General features: G+C 31.9%; 2 protein-coding genes across 2 annotated transcripts in view; one reads left to right on the forward strand and one right to left on the reverse strand.

Annotated features, from left to right (window-relative positions):
* The window catches only part of LOC109600364 (U7 snRNA-associated Sm-like protein LSm11), a 28,665-nt gene extending 8,074 nt beyond the window's left edge, over positions 1 to 20,591 (forward strand). Inside the window, exons 2-4 of the mRNA XM_020016510.2 lie at positions 7,283 to 7,398; positions 20,115 to 20,253; positions 20,305 to 20,591. Coding sequence (XP_019872069.1) covers positions 7,283 to 7,398; positions 20,115 to 20,253; positions 20,305 to 20,513 — 464 coding nt within the window. The 3' untranslated portion in view covers positions 20,514 to 20,591. The remainder of the gene's footprint in view (positions 1 to 7,282; positions 7,399 to 20,114; positions 20,254 to 20,304) is intronic.
* The window catches only part of LOC109604748 (ecdysone-induced protein 74EF), a 194,849-nt gene that overhangs the window by 167,098 nt on the left and 4,959 nt on the right, over positions 1 to 22,792 (reverse strand). The window lies entirely within an intron of this gene.

Genomic DNA, 22,792 nt, shown 5'->3' on the forward strand with positions numbered 1-22,792 from the left:
GTATTACAAACGGTGTTTTATGGCGGTCGTAAATAATTTTCAATTCATGTTTTGTACCCATGCATTAACCTCGTCTAATAAAGGCGATAATCATGCGGCCCGTTATTCGTCACAATTTTATTATCGTGGAATTTAAACGCTCCACGTCTGGATGGACGTTGTTTTAGTGGTTTCTGTGAAAGTGAGTTATTTTCAGGAATAATGCGCACTTTAAGTAGTCTTAAAATCTTCCAGCAATTATATGGGTATTGAGAGGGAACGCGATTGATGGTTTGACTGCAACAAATAAACCTTTCACTAGTAAATAAAGGGAAAGTTTGGAAAAACGTTGGAATGACATAAACACACGTAAGTAAATAATCTCCGTCTGCGTACAGGAACAAGAAATTATGTCATATAAATGGCCCGAGACAGTTATACCTATAAATCCTTGTGTACCGACGCGAATCAATTTAAATGCGTTAACAGCAATTATATCTGAGATAATTCATTAATTAGTAATCATTAATTGAAGTAAATGGACTGTATCATAAATAATCGTGTATTTCTAATAGGCATTTTTGCTCAACTTATCATTATTACATTGTTTTATATTATCTGATGACTTTCATCAAATGTAAAGGTTTAATTTATTTGTAGAAATTCACGGTATGTTTTATTCTGATACTAATACTCCGGTTTAATATTTATAGACCATTATACATTCAAATGTGACCACATGAGGCCATTACAGATACATGAATGAGTGATACCCGATTACAAATTTAAATTTTGCCTAACAGTTATTGTTGTATAGTAAAATGGAATAATAGAAACTTCATCTACATTTGCTTCTTTTCGAAGTCTTTTTGTTCTGCTCCTCCTGGTTGGTGACAAAATTGACTTCTTCTGGTTGTATCTTCGATGTTGCCACATTATCATGTATTAGCTCTATTATTTTAAAGGTTCATTCATATGATAAGTCGGTTTGATGTTTATTTTAATGATTTTCTTTTGAATTATTGTCTTCTTACATTTCTAGTACTAGTACTCTCTAGACATCTTTAGGTGTTAATTATCATCATGCATTAGCTCTGTTAATTTAAAGGCTCATTCATATCATAAGTCGATTTCATGTTTATTTTAATGATTTTCTTTTGAATTATTGTCTTCTTACATTTCTAGTACTAGTACTCTATAGACATCTTTAGGTGTTAATTATCGTCATGTATGAGCTCTGTTATTTTAAAGGTTCATTCATATCATAAGTCGATTTGATGTTTATTTTAATGATTTTCTTTTGAATTATTGTCTTCTTACATTTCTAGTACTAGTACTCTCTGGACATCTTTAGGTGTTAATTATCATCGTGTATTAGCTCTGTTATTTTAAAGCCTTATTCATATCATAAGTCGATTTGTTATTTATTTTAATGATTTTATTTTGAATTATTGTCTTATTACATTTCTAGTACTAGTACTCTCTAGACATTTTTAGGTGTTAATTATCATCAAGTATTAGCTCTGTTATTTTAAAGGTTCATTCATATCATAAGTCGATTTGATGTTTATTTTAATGATTTTCTTTTGAATTATTGTCTTCTTACATTTCTAGTACTAGTACTCTCTGGACATCTTTATGTTAATTATCATCGTGTATTAGCTCTGTTATTTTAAAGCCTCATTCATATCATAAGTCGAGTTGTTGTTTATTTTAATGATTTTATTTTGAATTATTGTCTTCTTACATTTCTAGTACTAGTACTGAAGTATTAGCTCTGTTATTTTAAAGGTTCATTCATATCATAAGTCGATTTAATGTTGTTTTAATGATTCTCTTTTGAATTGTGGTCTTACATTTCTGGTACTGGTACTCTATAGATATTTTTAGATGCTAATTATCATTATGTATTAGTTGTTTTAACGATTTTCTTTTTAATTATTGTCCTCTTACATTTCTAGTACTAGTACTCTCTAGTCATATTTAGGTGTTAATTATAATTATGTATTAATTCTGTTATTTTAAAGGCTCATTCTATTCATGCTCTAATTATATTGTTTTGAATTACTGTCTTCTTACATTTATAGTACTAGTACTCTCTAGTCACCTTTTGGTGTTAATTATTATCATGTATAAATTTTGTTATTTTAAAGTATCATTCATATTATAAGCCAATTTGATGTTTGTTCTAATGATATTGTTTTAAATTATACTTTTATTACATTTCTAGCACTAATACTTTCTAGACATCATTAAGGTGTTATTAATGTATCAATTTTGTTATTTTAAAGGCTCATTCATATCATGAGTTAATTTGATGTTTGTTCTAATGATATTTTGAATTAATATAGTAAAGTGGAATAATAGAAACTTCATCTACATTTGCTTCTTTTCGAAGTCTTTTTATTCTGCTCTCCTAGTTGGTGTCAAAAATGTTCCTCCTTCAGCTTGTACCTTAGAGGTTGCCACATTGAGGTGTCCCCTATCCCGAATTTCCTATCCTGCAGTTTTCCCGCGTCGCCACGACCGACAGCAAGGAACCGTCGCTGCAGTGTGCGACTGACATCGCAGGCACACCGCGATATGTGCGAACTCCGTGCCGGTTCATTCACCTCGGGCAGAGCCAATGTTGATGTTACCGCACCGAACGTAGCACCACGTTGCCACGTCACTTGGAAAAATTGCAGGTCGTTGGCGGTTTTCCATCTGCCAACATGTTAGCTCTAGGTTTTCCTTGTTTTGTTTTTTCTACGTCCACATCATCAAAAGGAGACGACTCTCTTCCTCAGTGAGTGAACCAGGTCATGTTTAATGCTTTCCTCCAGGTGGTCCAGCCATTTAGAGAGCTTCTTTATTTCAATCATTTCATGCAGAAAAAAATAATTAACCTGCCAATTACTGGAAGCCCAAATTGAGTTGCACGGCGGACAAACCAGACGGTCGATTTAACGCCAGCTATTCCAACCATGTCAATTGAGCCTCAAGTGGCCGGAGATTTAATAACACCTTCGATTGATGCAATTGGAACCGATTGAGTGTCCACATAGATGTTATTTAAGGATAAATATCATCATTCATCGTGCTTAAAGCAATTCAATATTGTGTCGATACGCAGATGCTGTTCTTAAACCAGTAACTTGCGGTGGGATTTTAGTTCATGATAAGCGGAATAATTTAAGATTGCACAATATGTGACTAATATTTACTTGATTTGTTCTCGTGGTATCTGAATGATTGGCACAGAGAACACGATGATGACTACCACTTCTAATCTAATTCTAATACTGATTAACAAATAACAAGTGTAAGAAGAAAAATGAACTGCATACAAAATAATTTACTGGAATCACGAAAGATTCAGATGGTCTTGGTAGATAATCTGGGAGAGTACGATGGCCGGCCTCCATCGGCCGTTGCACATGGCAACTTGGCAAGTCGAGGGCAGAGCGCTATTTTAAGAATGCGGCGCGCTGAGTTCTGCTCTCGCGGTGCCGCGAGTCGGCGGGGTAATCCTTTTGTGACACATTACATAAGAAATGCGAAACTGCATCATCGACGGCCGACCGTAAGACGTTCCGCGGTTCGTGCCTCGAGCTCCGGTCCAGCTGAGATTGATCGGTTTCGTGGCCGCATCGCCTGTACCTACATCCAATTTTTCTGTTGCTGCGTTCACGTCTTTTTGTGTTGCAATTTTTGTTATTTTTAAGGTTTTTTATCATCAGATGATTTTTTAACGTTGAAGATAAAGTTGTTTCATATGGTATAGTTCTAAATTAGCTTATTAAACTTATAAATTTGTACTCATCTTCATTTGTTAATTCTCATCACGTATTAATTTTGTTATTTTAAAGATTCATTCATACCTTAAGAGATGTTTGTGTATATGAAGTTATTTTGAGTTATTGTCTTCTTACGTTTCTAGTACTAGTACTGTCTAGTCGTCTTTAGGTGTTGGTTACCATAATGTATCAATTTAATATTTGCTTCAATGATTTTGTTTTGAATTATTCTCTTCTTACATTTCTGGTACTAGTACTGTATCTTTAGGTGTTAATTATCATCATGTATCAGTTCTGTTATTTTAAAGGTTCATTCACATTATAAGTCGATTTGATGTTTGTTTTAATATTTTTTTTAATTATTGTCTTCTTACATTTCTGGTTCTAGTACTCTCTAGACATCTTTAGGTGTTAATTACCATCATGTATTAGCTATGTTAATTTAAAAGCTCATTCATATCGTAAGTCGATTTGATGTTTATTTTAATGATTTTCTTTTGAATTATTGTCTTCTTACATTTCTAGTACTAGTACTCTCTTGACATCTTTAGGTGTTAATTATCATCATGTATTAGGTCTGTTAATTTAAAGGCTCATTCATATCATAAGTCGATTTGATGTTTATTTTAATGATTTTCTTTTGAATTATTGACTTATTACATTTCTAGCACTAGTACACTCTAGACATCTTTAGGTGTTAATTATCATCATGTATTAGCTATTTTAAATTAAAGGCTCATTCATATAATAAGTCGATATGATGTTTATTTTAATGATTTTCTTTTAAATTATTGTCTTTTTACATTTCTAGTACCAGTACTCTCTAGACATCTTTAGATGTTAATTATCATCATGTATTAGCTATGTTAATTTAAAGGCTCATTCATATCATAAGTCGATATGATGTTTATTTTAATGATTTTCTTTTGAAAAATTGTCTTTTTACATTTCTAGTTCCAGTACTCTCTAGACATCTTTAGATGTTAATTATTATCATGTATTAGCTATGTTAATTTAAAGGCTCATTCATATCATAAGTCGATTTGATGTTTGCTTTAATGATTTCCTTTTGAATTATTGTCTTCTTATATTTTTAGTACTAGTACTCTCTAGACATCTTTAGGTGTTAATTATCATCGTGTATTAGCTCTGTTAATTTAAAGGCTCATTCATATCATAATTCGATTTGATGTTTATTTTAATGATTTTCTTTTGAATTATTGTCTTCTTACATTTCTAGTACTGGTACTCTCTAGACATCTTTAGGTGTTAATTATCATCATGTATTAGCTTTGTTATTTTAAAGGTTCATTCATATCATAAGTCGATTTGATGTTTATTTCAATGATTTTCTTTTGAATTATTGTCTTCTTACATTTTTAGTACTAGTACTCTCTAGACATCTTTAGGTGTTAATTATCATCATGTATTAGCTATGTTAAATTAAAGGCTCATTCATATAATAAGTCGATATGATGTTTATTTTAATGATTTTCTTTTAAATTATTGTCTTTTTACATTTCTAGTACCAGTACTCTCTAGACATCTTTAGATGTTAATTATCATCATGTATTAGCTATGTTAATTTAAAGGCTCATTCATATCATAAGTTGATTTGATGTTTGCTTTAATGATTTCCTTTTGAATTATTGTCTTCTTATATTTTTAGTACTAGTACTCTTTGGACATCTTTAGGTGTTAATTATCATCGTGTATTAGCTCTGTTAATTTAAAGGCTCATTCATATCATAAGTCGATTTGATGTTTATTTTAATGATTTTCTTTTGAATTATTGTCTTATTACATTTCTAGTACTAGTTCTCTCTTGACATCTTTAGGTGTTAATTATCATCATGTATTAGGTCTGTTAATTTAAAGGCTCATTCATATTATAAGTCGATTTGATGTTTATTTTAATGATTTTCTTTTGAATTATTGACTTATTACATTTCTAGCACTAGTACACTCTACACATCTTTAGGTGTTAATTATCATCATGTATTAGTTCTGTTAAATTAAAGGCTCATTCATATAATAAGTCGATATGATGTTTATTTTAATGATTTTCTTTTAAATTATTGTCTTTTTACATTTCTAGTACCAGTACTCTCTAGACATCTTTAGATGTTAATTATCATCATATATTAGCTATGTTAATTTAAAGGCTCATTCATATCATAAGTCGATATGATGTTTATTTTAATGATTTTCTTTTGAAAAATTGTCTTTTTACATTTCTAGTTCCAGTACTCTCTAGACATCTTTAGATGTTAATTATTATCATGTATTAGCTATGTTAATTTAAAGGCTCATTCATATCATAAGTCGATTTGATGTTTGCTTTAATGATTTCCTTTTGAATTATTGTCTTCTTATATTTTTAGTACTAGTACTCTCTAGACATCTTTAGGTGTTAATTATCATCGTGTATTAGCTCTGTTAATTTAAAGGCTCATTCATATCATAATTCGATTTGATGTTTATTTTAATGATTTTCTTTTGAATTATTGTTCTCTTACATTTCTAGTACAGGTACTCTCTAGACATCTTTAGGTGTTAATTATCATCATGTATTAGCTTTGTTATTTTAAAGGTTCATTCATATCATAAGTCGATTTGATGTTTATTTCAATGATTTTCTTTTGAATTATTGTCTTCTTACATTTTTAGTACTAGTACTCTCTAGACATCTTTAGGTGTTAATTATCATCATGTATTAGTTCTGTTAATTTAAAGGCTTATTCATATCATAAGTCGATTTGATGTTTATTTTAATTAATTTCTTTTGAATTATTGTCTTCTTACATTTCTAGTACTAGTACTCCCCAAGACATCTTTAGGTGTAAATTATCATCAATTTGAGGTTTAGTTTAATTATTTTCTTTTGAATTATTGTCTTCTTACATTTCTAGTACTAGTACTCTCTAGTCATCTTGAGATGTTAATTATTATCATGTATCAATGTTATTTTAAAGGCTCATTTATATCATAAGTCGTTTTGATTTTTGTTCTAATGATATTGTCTTACATTTATAGTACTAGTACTTTCTAGTCATCTTGTGTCTAGAAGTGTTAATTATCGTCATGTATCAATTCTGTTATTCATATTATTTGCTGATGAAGTTGTTCTAATTATACTATGCAATTTTTAGTCATCTTTAAGTATTAAGTATCAAAATTAGATTTACATATACAGTTTTAAATAAACTGTGAAATCTATTGTTCTTGTACATAGTTAATGTTTTAGAGGTTCTTGACATTTACGTCATATTACTATCAGCAATATATTAAAATAGTCAAATAGGTAGATAACTAGTTATTAACATGTGAGTCATTATGAAACATGAATGTACACATTACTTCTTTGAAAACCCTACCGCCAATTTTCATTTTCATGGCACTATCTAAATGTAAATTAATCTTGAAGCATTTAAGTACTTACACATTTAATATTTGTAATTTTAAGATTTATCGCCAAATAAGACGCGTTTTACAACGATTTTATCACAATTATTTATTTTCAGTGCCCGTACAAAACACGAAGAAGGTGAACAAAACCAACATCTACACGAAAATGGAATCAATCGCAGGTCCCTTAAGTTTGTTAAGGAAATGCAAGGACGAGCGGATAAAAATCAAGGTAATCATTGTTTATCACACATATATAGTCCCATTATATTTAAATTTATCTGTGACATTTGCTATTTATAAATATACGATCGCCGTGTCGATAAAGGCCGATTATAACCTGAATTCGTGAATGAAATACCAATGGTGGCGTGGAGAAAACAAAGAATCGTTGATTCAATTCATCGTAATTTCTACTTGACGTTCCCAAAACATTGAAAATCCAATAACTCAATTCGTCCTCCATTTGCAACAGCAAACATTCTGATTGATATTTATCAAATATTCATTAAACACTCCTAGGCATTTATTTATCATTATCTTCGATCGTTTCCTATTCGATGGAGTCGTCTAATCGACGTTCCCGTCTGCATCGAAGCGGTGTTACCAAATAGAGAACAGTCAATGGCAACTAGTGCATGTAAAAATCCATCTGATGACCTCTTGTATATTATTTTATTACTGGCTGGCTATGTCCATTGCTCAACAAGGAAAACCATGGCAGAAGGTTACTGGATTTCTTGTTGGTTAGCAATACAATCGTTCAGTGCGATCGTGAACGTGAAAATTATTTCACACCACGTTTTTATTATTTATATTGGTCGCCCATTGCTCACAGTACCGTGGTACGCTTACAAATTACCAATAACTTAGATACAAATTGACAATTAGAAGTAATTTAGTTATAGTTAGTTACATCTTCTAAAGGTACAGAGAGCTAATTCCTAATCTTTCCTTGATTTACATTTATGTGATTGAAGTTATTGTGCGCCTCTAATCGAACAATTGCCAGGTCCACTGCTGCTCGTCATGGTCAACGCCAGGGCCAAATTCAATTCAACTAATAATTAATTTCAGTATTCGTGATTTATCCTTTCTAAAACATTTTTCTTGGCACCTGCAAGTTATTCGTCGTATACGCACCGCAATTTTAGTAGTACGGTACGACATTGATGGTGGTCCTCGATTAGTTGCGATTCACGAAAATTTCAGGTCAAGGAGAATTAGGTAGAAAAATGGGTGTCAACCTTAACTAAGATCTGATAGGCCACTTACTACTAAACAGTTTTGGTCGTACCTGCAAAAAAGCATCACAATTAGTGTCACAGTTACAACAGTGTCGTGAAATATTGTTACCAAATACAAGTAATCTATTAGTAAATAAATTTTATCGGGTGATAGGCGTGAATAATGGAGTAACGGGGAAAATAATACACACTTTACATAAACAAATCGGAATCCTTGACCCAAATATTATTGTTCAATTTGAACTATATACGGGCATTAAATGTTTTGTTTTCCCACGGATTATCGAAAAATGTACCCGTCAAATATGGGCCAAAAGATAAAGTTATTTAGTACTTTTTACTCCTATTACTCTTTGCCCCTTTTCCCACAACTTGAATCTAACCTTAAACGATCGAATGATTCGTTTTCTATTTATAAGCAGTACCTTCTACTCTAAGGTTACAGTTTTTTTGTTGGAACGTTCATTTTTAATTCAGAGCGCATTGAAAATACGTTTTTAATTACAATTGTAAGGACACATTTATATTTAATAAAAGTATTGGCGGCGATGCCAACCAACAATTGTACGTTGTAAGGACGACGAAAGGCGTGGTAATTTCACACTAAAACCTTCATACTCATTCAACGTCACCAGGATAAAAATAATTAAAACAAAGATATCCTTGTGAAATCAAACAGCATCCAAAAAAACGAACGGAGTTGCTCAAGTTTTGGTCCGTTCGAGAACAGTGATTCATCTTGTCTTGTGCACAAGGTCACAGCAGCCGAAAAGGATTCCGCCGGCCTGTGGTGCTGGTACGCAATAAAATATTTAAAATTATGTAATTAGAGTGCCGCAGAATAGACCGACGTGATCTCGCGCACCAGGCTGGGAAGGTTGCGTAAATGTCGATTGGAAAAAGTAGTGCCATTGTCAATGTTTTTGGTACAATGTCGTGTTGCAACACACCAAACGATCGTCTGGTGTACGATGATGCATTGGCAGATTAATCGTCCAATCTTGTTACAATATTAAAAGAAAAAAAAAAACAGACAAAGATAATAAAATTATTATTGATATAAGTCTAAATATATCTAGTAAGTTCTTATAAATTAGAACTAAATAAAACTAGACTTAAGTCAATAAATACTTCAAGATCCATAGTGTGGATTAAAGTGGTTTAAAGTCTTAAAAAAAATTGCTGATAAAAAGTTTAAATTATGATGTTTTCCTGTAATGTTATTAGACTAAATATTTGTTAATTAAACAAGACAGACATGCAGTGAGTCACATATTTTTCATTCCCCGCTTTAAACATGATTAGATTATTTTTATTTGGTGAGTTATTTTAAATTTCTTTGTGATATTTTTTATTTTATTAATAAGTTCTGGAGAAAATTTGCTTGGACCTAAATTTGACAATAAGCATAAAGTATAAATAAAGTTATTAATATTTACTATTACTATTATTCTAAAACCTTGGAATTACAATCACATAGAATAGTTTTATAAAAATTTATTACCATATTTCTATTTTTTAGTATTTGTTCATAAAATATATTTTATGTTCATTATATTATAATTAAAACCTTGACAATTTGATAATCAATACTTAAATCTTATTTTTTTTAAATCAAGAAAAGTAATAGAAAATGAAATATAATGAGTAACCGTAAATATAATAATAATGAGGAACTATTGTTCAAATACAGGAAAAACCAACATGAATGAATTTTTATCAGCTGAAAAAGTACATTTAAGTAGTTTGTTGTAGTGTTTTTTAATTAAATTAAATGTTATTATTGTGCATACAGCACAGCAAATAAGATAAAAGGTGGATGTTTATAGAGAACAGGAAAATATAGTGATTTGAAACTTTTATAGCAATTATAACATGACCTAAACTATTTTTAAAATTTGTTTTGAACAAATTTCATTTCCACATTCAGATTCGCATTCGAATTTTCAATTAAACACCCCGTATATTTTTAGATTTTTTAATTCTACATGTAATTTCCCGTAAAATGACTATACCATATATTATACTTCAACTACTACTCAATAGTTTCTGAGTTTTTAATTAAAAATGAATATATTGATGGTCTAACTAAAATAAAGTCACGAATTTTGGTGCTGGAAAGTTAATTTTTGGCATACACATTAACCAAGGAACTTCTTATAAGAAATTTTATATAGGGTGTTTCTTATTATTGTTTAATTTTGTGAATCTTAAAACATCAATAATTTTGTTATTTTCAATTGAACAACCTGTATGTTTTTAGTTTTTTAAATTCTACATGTAAATACAAATATAATGGCTGTACCATGTTCTACACCTAAATCCAATAGTTCTTGAGTTATTAATTTTAATTTAAGGAAAGTTCATTTTTAGTATACACTTTAACCAAAGAACATTCTTTAATATGTTATATTCTCAAATTTTATACAGGGTTTCCGTTATTTAGGTTTAATTTTGTGCATCTTAATTTAATACATCAATTAATTTTCAATGGAACAATTCAAAGGATTTTTAAATTCTATATTTAAACCCAATTTCTTTTGATTTATTTTTTTTCCAAAAAATTTGACATATTTATACTCTAATATAATGAATATTAACAGAAATTTTACCAAAAATATGTTGTCAAATAATTCACAAAATAAATACCTTTTAATAACAAAGTTATTGTGTATTAAATTAAACGTAAATAACGAACACGAAATTTACGAGTTCTAATAACGACTTCTTATAAGAGGGTCCTTGGTTAACATGTATGTTAAAAATTAATTTTACAGACATTTTAAACCATTAGTCTGTCAAAATGTTTGTAAAAAAAATTAATAATTCAAAAATTATTGGGTTTATGCGTATCACATGGTATAGGCATTTTATGCAGAATTTTAAAATCCAAAAATATACAGGATATTCTACTGAAAATAATAAAGATTATGTCATGACAGAATTGGAGTAAATTAGAAAAGAAGTTGATGTTATAATTGCTATAAAAATACCACGAACTTTTCTAATAACTAAGTTAGGCAAATTACTCTGTATATTTTATGATCATTATATTATAATTAGAACCTTGAGAATTTGATAATCAAGATTTCATTCTCGTACTTTAATCTTATTTTTATACGAGGAAAGTAATGCAAATTGAAATATAAATAATAACCGTAAATATAACAACAATGAGGAACTGTTGTGGTTCAAGTACTGGAAAAACCAACATCAATGAATTATCAAATCAGATGAAAACACATTCAAGTAGTGTTTTTTAATTATAGTAAAGATTATCATTGTGTACATAAAGTTATCGGAGATTTTTTTGATAGAGAAGGAAATCCCACCTTAAGCAAACACTATAAACATAGCCAGATATTACTACAACATCGGTGCTATCGTAGCACCCATGAAGCCATTCTTGTAACCCCCAACCACACTGTTTGTATCGCCCAAAACCCGAAGCCAAGGTCTTCCACAACCATGCCCGCAACAATACTACAATTACGTAAACCCCGGTAGGATTCTTACGTGGACGGCCGCCACCGGGGTCACCACGACAAAAAGTAGTGCCATTGTCAATGTTTTTGGGTTAATGTCGCGGGTTGCGACACGGTGCCGCGTACACCGCGTAGAACTTGACACAGATACCGAACGTGGTGCAGGGGCTAGAAGTCCGGCACCAGGGAATCCGAAACGGGACGAGAGAGAGACGGACGCGTTCATTGAAAACGCCTTCGGCCGATTAGAAGTGACATTGAGCCGCAACTCGTTGCTACGAGGGTCCGGCAACAATCGCCGATCAATTTCGATCACTTTGATCACACACCAAGTGATTTCCTTCCATTTCTTTGTCCTCACCTAATTAGCTGAAGTGCATCAGCATTTTGTTTATAATGCCTTCCAAAATTCATAACCCTGACATTTTCCTCCACACAATCTGTTCCTCGGATCAAGTCATAAACGTACCATTAACACGACGAAATGGATGGACGTCACGCCGCCAAAAACAACAGCGAAATAAACACGTAGTTTTGATGTTTATTACGTTGTGATATAGTAACGTAAACAACGCGGAAGAGAACAGAAGTCCATCGGCCTTCAGAAAATCCTGATCACCAATTAGGAGTGGTCCGCTCCACTTCCTTAACCAGGATTCGTTTAGTCTTCGGCGTTCCATTGCACACTTTTAATTCGTTAAATTGAGCCGGTTATTATAATTTTCAGGCGTTGAAAATGTTGGATGTGTATTAGAATAATGGTTCAATGTCGTTACTTGAGAGTAGGCGTAGAATAAATTACTGCGATCATTTTATAACGAGTAGTGATTTTTTTGCATGTGTTGTAACTCCTTGAGCAGACGTCCAATCGGCGATATGAAAGTAATTCGAGATAATAAGCAAAAATGATACGGCTCCGGAGAGCCGCATCATATTCTATGCTACTCCATACCTATCATCCGATGGTATAATTCTCACATTCATTCTGCAAGTAATGAACACAGTTTTAACGCAAAAACTAGATGAATGTTATCTACATCCATCGATGCATGTGGTGAATAAATTTGTTAATTTAATTAATCATTTCAGAAAAAAAATGCATTGGATCCTTATTTGTATTCGTAATGTAACCTTGTGATATTCAAAAACAGTCACTCACAAGACGGCTGATTTGGTTTAAATAGAAATATTAATATTAACATCCATCTAGGAACAAAGATATTGTAGCCATTGTTTGGCAAAATTGAAATTTGGAACACGAGTTTAATTAGGTTCAATGTTATTCCTTAAAGAAAGCATTGTTCTCGAAGTTTCCGTAGATCTCAAATTAAACATTCAAGATTTTATTTGATGGTCAAATCTTTTTAATTTGAAACTTTTTGACTAAGCTTTGAAGTACGCGGTACCACGCTGTTAGGGAACGAAACAAACATTGTTAGGTTGCCTTAAGGTCACTTCCGGCAAGTCAGGAAGTGGAGGGAACCTTGCTTCAACTTGTAACACTTGTACCCTTCTTCAAAACAATTACATGGTATAAATAATAAGGTAGGTACTAAAAAACATTACATTTTTCCTGAACACTTAAAGGTACTTAAAGAAATTTCTTCCTGATACTGCGGACAAGTACCGTTAGACGCACGCCCTTTGGCGGCGTCACGACGGTGGCGGAAAAGGTCGCACAGCGAGACGGGCGTTCTTCAACCTTGCGACGCGACCTCGCTGGGACCTCGAAACAAGGTCCACGAAAGTTGCGCTTTGCCTCGCTGCCGCGTATTCCATGTGTGTGTGTGTGTGTGGTACTGTACGGTGTTACGGCTACCGAGCGCAGGTACCACCTGATCGGTACAGTTTCGTGCTGATTTAATACCGGCACTCGGGGGCACGGTTTGTTTCAGCGATGCAACCGCTAGCGCGAATTTGCGACGGCGGTCGCGTTGCGTCTGGCCGTTGCCGCGAATGCCGTTTTGTTAAATGTCAAGATTTCGTCTCGTGGCGGGGTTATGTCTGATGGAAATTTTATATTAATTGCAGTTCCTTGATTTATGACTCGTTTCATATCGCATAAAATGTTGCTAATTTCAGTAATTGCTGGAGGTGTTGCTCATTCGTACTTTGTTCGTATCTGATTTGGGCCTGGAACTAAATAAAATGTTTGAAGAAAAGTGAAGAAAATTACTCGGTCAGACATAGGAAAAAAAATAATTAGTTTGCTTAAACTGAACTTCCATAACACCTTCGATGTCAATTGAAAGGGCAAAAGTTTGATTTATCAAATGAACTACAAAATAATTGTACATGTACATGATGGCCAAATAGTGAAGGTAGCCAGCAATATCTAAGAAACTACTTCTCGAATAGACATAGAAAAAATATATTTTGTTTTGTTTAACGAGAGTTGAACTTTAAGAACTCCAACCACAACTTATAAGGAAAAGTCTTTGACTTATCAAGCCTTCCAGTTATCAAAAAAAAAAATACAAAATAATTGTGAATGTACAAGATGACCAAATAGTGAAGGTCGCCAGCAATATATAAGAAACTACTTCTGGAATAGGCATAGAAAAAATACATTTTGTTTTGTTTAACTAGAGTTGAACTTCAAGAACTCCAACCATAACTTAAAAGGAAAGGTCTTTTACTTATCAAGTCTTCAAGTTATCAAAAAAAAAAAATACAAAATAATTGTGAATGTACAAGATGACCAAATAGTGAAGGTCGCCAGCAATATATAAGAAACTACTTCTGGAATAGGCATAGAAAAAATACATTTTGTTTTGTTTAACTAGAGTTGAACTTCAAGAACTCCAACCACAACTTATAAGGAAAAGTATTTGACTTATCAAGCCTTCTAGTTATCAAAAAAATTACTAAATGATAGGGAATGTACAAGATAGTCAAATAGTAAACGTCGCCAGCAATATCTAAGAAACTATTTCTCGAATACACATAGAGAAAATATATTTTGTTTTGTTTAACTGGAGTTAAACTTTAAGAACTCCAACCACAACTTATAAGGAAAAGTCTTTGACTTATCAAGTCTTCCAGTTATCAAAAAAATTACAAAATAATTGTGAATGTACAAGATGACTAAATAGTGAAGGTCGCCAGCAATATCTAAGAAACTACTTCTCGAATAGACATAGAAAAAATATATTTTGCTTTGTTTAACTGGAGTTGAACTTCAAGAACTCCAACCACAACTTATATGGAAAAGTCTTTGACTCATCAAGCCTTATAGTTATCAAAAAAATTACTAAATAATAGGGAATGTACAAAATGGCCAAATAGTGAAGGTTGCCAGCAATATCTAAGAAACTACTTCTTGAATAGACATAGAAAAAATATATTTTACTTTGTTTAACTAGAGTTGAACTTCAAGAACTCCAACCACAACTTATAAAGAAAAGTCTTTGACTTATCAAGCTTTCTAGTTATCAAAAAAACTACTAAATAATAGGGAATGTACAAAATGGCCAAATAGTGAAGGTCGCCAGCAATATCTAAGAAAGTACTTCTTGAATAGATATAGAAAAAATATATTTTACTTTGTTTAACTAGAGTTGAACTTCAAGAACTCCAACCACAACTTATAAAGAAAAGTCTTTGACTTATCAAGCTTTCTAGTTATCAAAAAAACTACTAAATAATAGGGAATGTACAAGATGGCTAAATAGTAAAGGTCGCCAACAATATCTAAGAAACTACTTCTCGAATAGACATAGAAAAAATATATTTTCTTTTGTTAAACTAGAGTTGAACTTCAAGAACTTCAACCACAACTTATATGGAAAAGTCTTTGACTCATCAAGCCTTATAGTTATCAAAAAAATTACTAAATAATAGGGAATGTACAAAATGGCCAAATAGTGAAGGTCGCCAGCAATATCTAAGAAACTTCTTCTTGAATAGACATAGAAAAAATATATTTTACTTTGTTTAACTAGAGTTGAACTTCAAGAACTTCAACCACAACTTATAAGGAAAAGTATTTGACTTATCAAGTCTTCCAATTATCAAAAAAACTACAAAATAATTGTGAATGTACAAGATGGTCAAATAATGAAAGTCGCCAGCAAAATCTAAGAAACTTCTTCTCGAATAGACATATAAAAATATATTTGAATTTCAAGAACTCCAAGCACAGCTTATAAGGAAAAGTGTTGACTTTATTGACATAAAAATCAATTATTCTTTCCAATTTGTCAATTAATATTATGTATTTATGATATTTGATTAAACATTGAAAAAGATAAAATTCTTCAATTTGCTATCACAGGGATTCATATGAACATGTATTAAATAGAAAAATCTTGTAATATTAATTATTTTGTTCTTATTCAAATTCATTGTAGAGATTTTTTTAAAATAGTATATCTTCACTTAAATGTATAGTAGTGCCTGAGAACAGATAGTCATCAAAATCCTTCAGGGATTCCATCGAAAAATTCGATTCCAACTTTCACATAAAAAGTACCAGAGGCAACTGATTGTATTCAAACAGTGAAGGGCCTTTGATCGATGTAATCGATATTATTGTGGCAGCTCCAAAATTAAGAAAAACATTCACTTTCACCATTTTCTACTAGACCACGATTGTCGGACAAAGAAAAAGTGCGAGTGAGGCAATTTCCGCATGTCTGAAATAAAATCGCAAGTTAAAAACCATCTGCACATCAGACCATAATCATCGACTTTCCATAATTATTGTTATAGCACGACGCACTCTTGTGGCAAGTGAAAATGAACGCGGACACTTCGGATTTGATTTTATTACGTCGACGTAAGTGGATAATTTAATTACGCAGATGCACCATTATTTTAAACACCACAATGTCTAGTCATGGCTGAAATTTAGTTGTTTAAAATAAAACAACAGTTTCATTGTTCCAAACTATTGTGTATCGGAGAAGAAAGGCATCATCTAACATACAACGAAAGCGAATTACAGTTGATTTAATGGAAGGATGTTATTCTCAGTTTTTTTGCTGTTGCGGTTCTGTAATCGTTAATTATATTTCATAATTTTGCATAGGACAACATAGGACTTTGTTACATCTATCAATGGTATAACTCCTCAAGCCATTGACTTATAAGGCTTCATAAATTATTTTGCCGAATGTACTTTAAAACTAGTTACTTGAACTTCACTTGGAAACTTTGTTACGCCGCCACTGAACTTAATGACCTTAAATTTCATGTTTCATTTAACTGGACCATGACATTGCAGTTTCACTAAAAATTTCGTTGTAATTATTAAGAGGTAGTTTCGCTTTTAGATAAAACACGTGCACAAATCAAAATTTCTCTTTCTACTAACAAAATTGCTATTAGTAGTAAACTGGTCAGCGTCCATGTAATGTTGTATAACAGGAACCAAATTGCTGGATTATTAATAAAGAATTAAGCATTGATGTGTTTTAAATAGAAAGGTGTTGAATATTTTAAGAATTGAAAGTGTGTCATTAGAGGCTCTGGGTGTAGTTGTAAACAACAACAATACGACGTCGTTGTAAAACATATTAATCTCTGGATTTTATCCCACGAATCTCTAGAATTATGTGTTTTAATCAGCGAATGTGCCGATGGCCATTGGTGAAAATTTATTGTCTGGTTTTAATTAGAAAGAAACTCAATATGCACATTATTAAAATATTTACAAGTTCTTTGTAGTAAATATTTTCATTTAACACTTCAACAAATGTTATTTTATACTAAATTCAATTAAGCTGATCACATTATTGTTTTAATAATTTAAAATATTTTAACCAGCAAAAGGTGAAAATATTCCCATATAAAAAAATAATTTTGGTCAAATTTTCACCTAAAATTTAGCTTATTTTAAATTCATAAAGAAGGGGAAAATGTATTGATTTGAAATTTTTATAACAATTTTAACTTGACTTGACTTGAGCTGCTATTCTAATTTATTTCATTTCCGCTTTAACATCAATTTTGTTATTTTCATGGAACACCCTGCTATTTAAATTCGCATAATGTAAAATGTCTATACCATCTCATATACCCAAATCCAATAATTTTTGAATTATTATTATTTTTCCAAATATTTCGACACATTGAGAGTCTAACTAATATGTCTGTAAACCGCCAATTTCGATGCTAAAAAGTTCATTTTGGGCATATATGTAAACTATTCTATAAGGAGGCATTATTAATATTTACAAATTTTATACAAGAGGATCGTTATTTATGTTTAATCTTAAAACATTAATAAATTTGTTATTTTCACTGGAACACCCTGTATATTTTTGGATTTATAAATTCCAAATATAATTGCAAACAAAATGTTTATACCGTGTCCTATACCTAAATCAAATAGTATTAAGAGTTTTTCCAAATATTTTAACACATCGAATTAACTAATGTCTCTGTAAAACCACCAATTTCGATGCTGAAAACTTTATCTTGGGCATATATGTGAACTAAGGACTATCCTATAAGGAGCTATTATTAATACTCCCAAATTATATACAGGGTGTTCGTTATTTGCGTTTAATTTTTGATAAAATCTCATTGCATTTTATATATAGGGAATTCAATCAATATATAATCGAAAAGTGATGCAACATTCAATTTAATTATACTAGAACAGAGCGTTGAAAATATCAAAATTAAGTTTTAAGATGTACATAATTAAACGTAATAAAGTATAAAATTTGGAAGTACTAAAAATGGCTTCATATGGGATAGTCTTTGCTTAACATGTATGCAAAGAATGAGCTTCCCACCATCAAAATTGTGGGCTTTACAGACATTTTGATTAGACCATTAATCTGTGAAAATTCAAAAAAAAAAAAAAATCAATAACTCAATAACTATTAGGTTTAGGTATAGGATATAGTATAGCCACATTATTTGCAGTTATATGTAGTATTTAAAAATCCAAAAATTTTCAAATAAATTCCTTTTTTCATTCGCGATAAAATTCTAACGAATACGTTTGGCCATTCTGTATAAATGCAGGAAATAAATAAACAAATAAACAGTAAGTTGTAAACGGCAGAGGTCTATGCATGTTGCCATTATTATACAATAAAATTGAAGCAGATAATGACGGTTACTACGAGCGAAAACATTATGAAACTTATAATTAAGTATTTAAACAAAAAATGACAAAATAATTAAGTGGAGTAAATGCATAATATCTAATCTCTAACTGTTTACATCTTTGAAACAAGTAGTCACGTTTTCTGAGATCGAAAACGAATTAAATTTTTATTTTAATATGGAAACAGTTTACGATAATCATCATGTTGATGCATTTATAAAGGAGTACTGACATTTTGCGACGATCAATAAACTATCACCTTTCAGAGGCTTCAGCACTTTCTCCATTCACTAATCTAAGGGGTTTTTCGTAAAAAATAATAGAAACTAAATATCTTCGGTAATTTCAACATGTCTTCATTGAAATCAATCAGTATTAACTAGTAACATAATAGAAGTATTCGATTGCACCAACTAAAGTGACTAATCAAATTGTGGCTTACTATTACTAGAGCGAATCTTTCAGCTTTTTTCCATAAAAAACACGTTTAAGTGTGGGTAATTTCAGTAAATCTAGATGTTAAATAGAGGGGAAAATCGAAAAAACATCATTTCGTAGGACGAATTAAAATTTATGGTCGGTCCGGAGCCAAATCTCCTGCATAAACATTAGAAAATCACACATACAACACTACATTCACTTTTTAGCCGGAGAAAGTTGACTGATCGGATCGGCCTGAGTCGCAGCGACTGAAACGGGGAGACCAACATCTCGGCGCGTCCTCGGCAACATCTGCACGCGCACTTTTGCTTTGAAAACCAAGTTTTATTGTTAATTGAGATTGTGTTTTTCCTATTATTATTATTATCATTATTAAACTATGGTCAAGCAATAATAGCGGACCTAATGAAAGTCTTTTTAATGGGGCTCCGTATTGATGTGGTGACGTCGCACGAGAATTGAAAAAGGAAAATTGCGGCTGTGATTTCACTTTCGTCATTACACGGAGAAATGCATGTTATAAAATATGTGTACCTGTTTGTAATCGGTCGGGGTAAATAAACTTGAATGCATCGACATGGTGCAGGAAGCAAAGGAACTTTATTGCACTAATTTTATGGCTACGGGGCAACAACTGTTATTTTCATTACTTCTTTTAGTATACGCTTAGCGGAACTCTAGCATAATTTTGTGTTTATTTTTAACACAGATTTGGACGAGATTTGCCTGGGGCCTTCGAGGATTTTGCATTGCCTACCTCGTGGCTTTTGACAAGCAGTGGAATTTAGCCATGGAGGATGTGACTGAATACTGGATTCGGCCGAAGAAAAGGAAAACATATGCAACAGGTAATTTTTTCATTCCAATCGAGTATTGAACTTAAACTAAACAAATTTCAGAAACATTAAAAGTAAACGTGCCTTATAAGTTGGAGCCTCCAAAAGTCACAGTTCTAAAGACCACAAAAAGGTTTGAAATTTGCCAAAGGTACGTCGAACAAATTGTGATGAGAGGCGAGCACGTGGCTGTAATCAAAACCCTAAACCAAACGGAAGAGTCTCAAGACATGGAGCTACTAATCAAGCAGCTGACTTCGATAATAAGATAATGTCCCCCGTAATTGAAATCTGTGATTTTTTTAATTGTTTTGATATGAAATAAATTATTAATTTTGGCAAACCTCCAACCTCATATTTCCTTGGTGATCACACTGATTTGGTCGTGCTAGTCCTGAAAAATTTTAAGTAGCTGAACATGTCGTTACTGTTTGCCTTGGAACGGACTGACACATCGCTTGTACTGGAGCCAAGGTCCAACAACAGTCATTTAAATTGTTTTTTGCTCGCCATCCACTCGATTTGTCATTCATTGAAAACGATAAAATGTCATAGTACCCGCATTGCATTGGAAAAAAGTGAACCGCGGAAGCCATTACCACCTCGTCAATCCGACGCGATGGCTTTGTAACTGTTGACCATCGATTGACGCATTTGCGGATCCACCTAACTTAATTAATGTTCCAAAAATTGCATGTGACAGAAGGAAAAACAATTACCCACTTCCTTATCCCCGTGTCGTACTATAAATCTGAGACAGAGGCCGGGATATTTTTAGTTTTAGTTTATTTAGTAATTACGCATATTTGTTTGATGTTGTGAATACATTTCACCTTCGCGCTTTTAACTTTTATTATTTTGTTTTTCATTTTCCGATGTCGTGTCCCCTATTCGCAGCCTGGCGACGTGCTTTGAAAGTTATTACTTTGTAATTTCAGTTGTGGTAATCCGTGACGGCAAACATCGTTTTATCCTTCTTAATCACTAATTGTCGGAAATTTTCATTAACATAAAACAAAACGTCGTAGCTAACTTGTAGTAAATTGTAAGCCTCTCAAAATTTGTTCCACTTTTTGTGAGTACCAGCCGGAAAAGTGGATGTTTATTATTAAACCTATCAATCTATTTTCCTTTTTAACTGGTAAGTGTTCAAGGATGGGACCTTGGCTGAAGTATGAGGCGAAATCGATTACTTATTCGGTGAAAGGATCGTAATAATACCGGACAAAAGCACCAGGCCAATCAGCCAATTTTTTTTTGTAGGAATTTCATGATGAAAAATCATGAACGCAATAACAAAAATACTAGGGGTTAATGACCGTTTTGGCAGTGATACCCTTTCAATTAGCCAAAACATAGTTGGCACTCCGCAACCTTTTAATTATTACAAATGAGCTACAACCATTATTTACAAAAATAGTTCTAGTTTTTTATATCGTCCAAACTCTCCAAACACCTTATCCCATATCACGTGCTTAAAATAGACATGGTAAAACATGTGGCAACACACTTGAATGGCACCACGAACGAAGGCAACGGTTACGTTGTCGAAAAAGCTTTCCGAATAGTAAACAACGGTCATAAATTATGAATTTTTTTATAACATTGTTGTTTAGTGTTGTGTTGTAGTTTGTGCCAATTTGCCAGAGACCTTGAGCAACAGCAATGAATTGCTTGCCGATTTGGAACATATTCGTCCTTCATAATAACACTTCCACAATGAATCGATAAATGAATTATCGCCGACAGTTTTACGCATAAACTATTATTTAATGTTACGAGTTTATTTTTAGAATGAATCAGCGTAAAGCGCTGATAATATTATTCTATTATTGACGGCGTATTGACTTGTCGGTGCGGATGGTTTTTTGAATGTGATTCTAAATCATTATTTAATATTATTAAATTTTATATGATAGCTCACAAATTTCAGTTTGGATTTGTGCTGTTCAATTGTCTCAGTAAATCCGTTTAAGATTATATTACAAAATCAGTGGTACTCTCCCTCCCCCTTCAAGTTGGACAAGCGGATTGAAGATTTAAATAGTAGTCTTTGTTTATTATTATACGTATAAATTTTACATTTAAAAATATATAGATTTTTCGATTTATGATAGTAGTACTGTACTCGATTTTCCTCGACTCAACATCGTTCAATTGAAGGTAGTGTTTAAAATTGTAGTTTTCAACCCCAGTCTTCTTATTAATTCATATTTCTAAAGACAGTTCACAACTGTCAAGTGCTCTTGAATTTTACACTAGTTCAAAAATTAGTGGTACGACTTAAGATGGACAGGGGGTAATTTTAAGTTTTAAGTAGTAATCCTTATTTTTCATTACAGATTCAAACTTGGTGTCTAAAATATGTAAGATTTTTTCATTTCTCAATAGATAGTACCGTATACGAGTTTCCGCGACTGATCTTTCAATTGAAGTTAGTGCTCAAAATTTAGAAATAATAAAGCAAAAATTAGTGGTAGTGCTCCCTCCTCCCTTCAAGTTGAGCAGGGAGCAATTTTTAAATACTAGTCTTTTATTACGGATTCAAATT

Source organism: Aethina tumida, chromosome 3 (genome assembly GCF_024364675.1).
Source record: "Aethina tumida isolate Nest 87 chromosome 3, icAetTumi1.1, whole genome shotgun sequence".
In the NCBI taxonomy this organism is placed as follows: Eukaryota; Metazoa; Arthropoda; class Insecta; order Coleoptera; family Nitidulidae; genus Aethina; species Aethina tumida.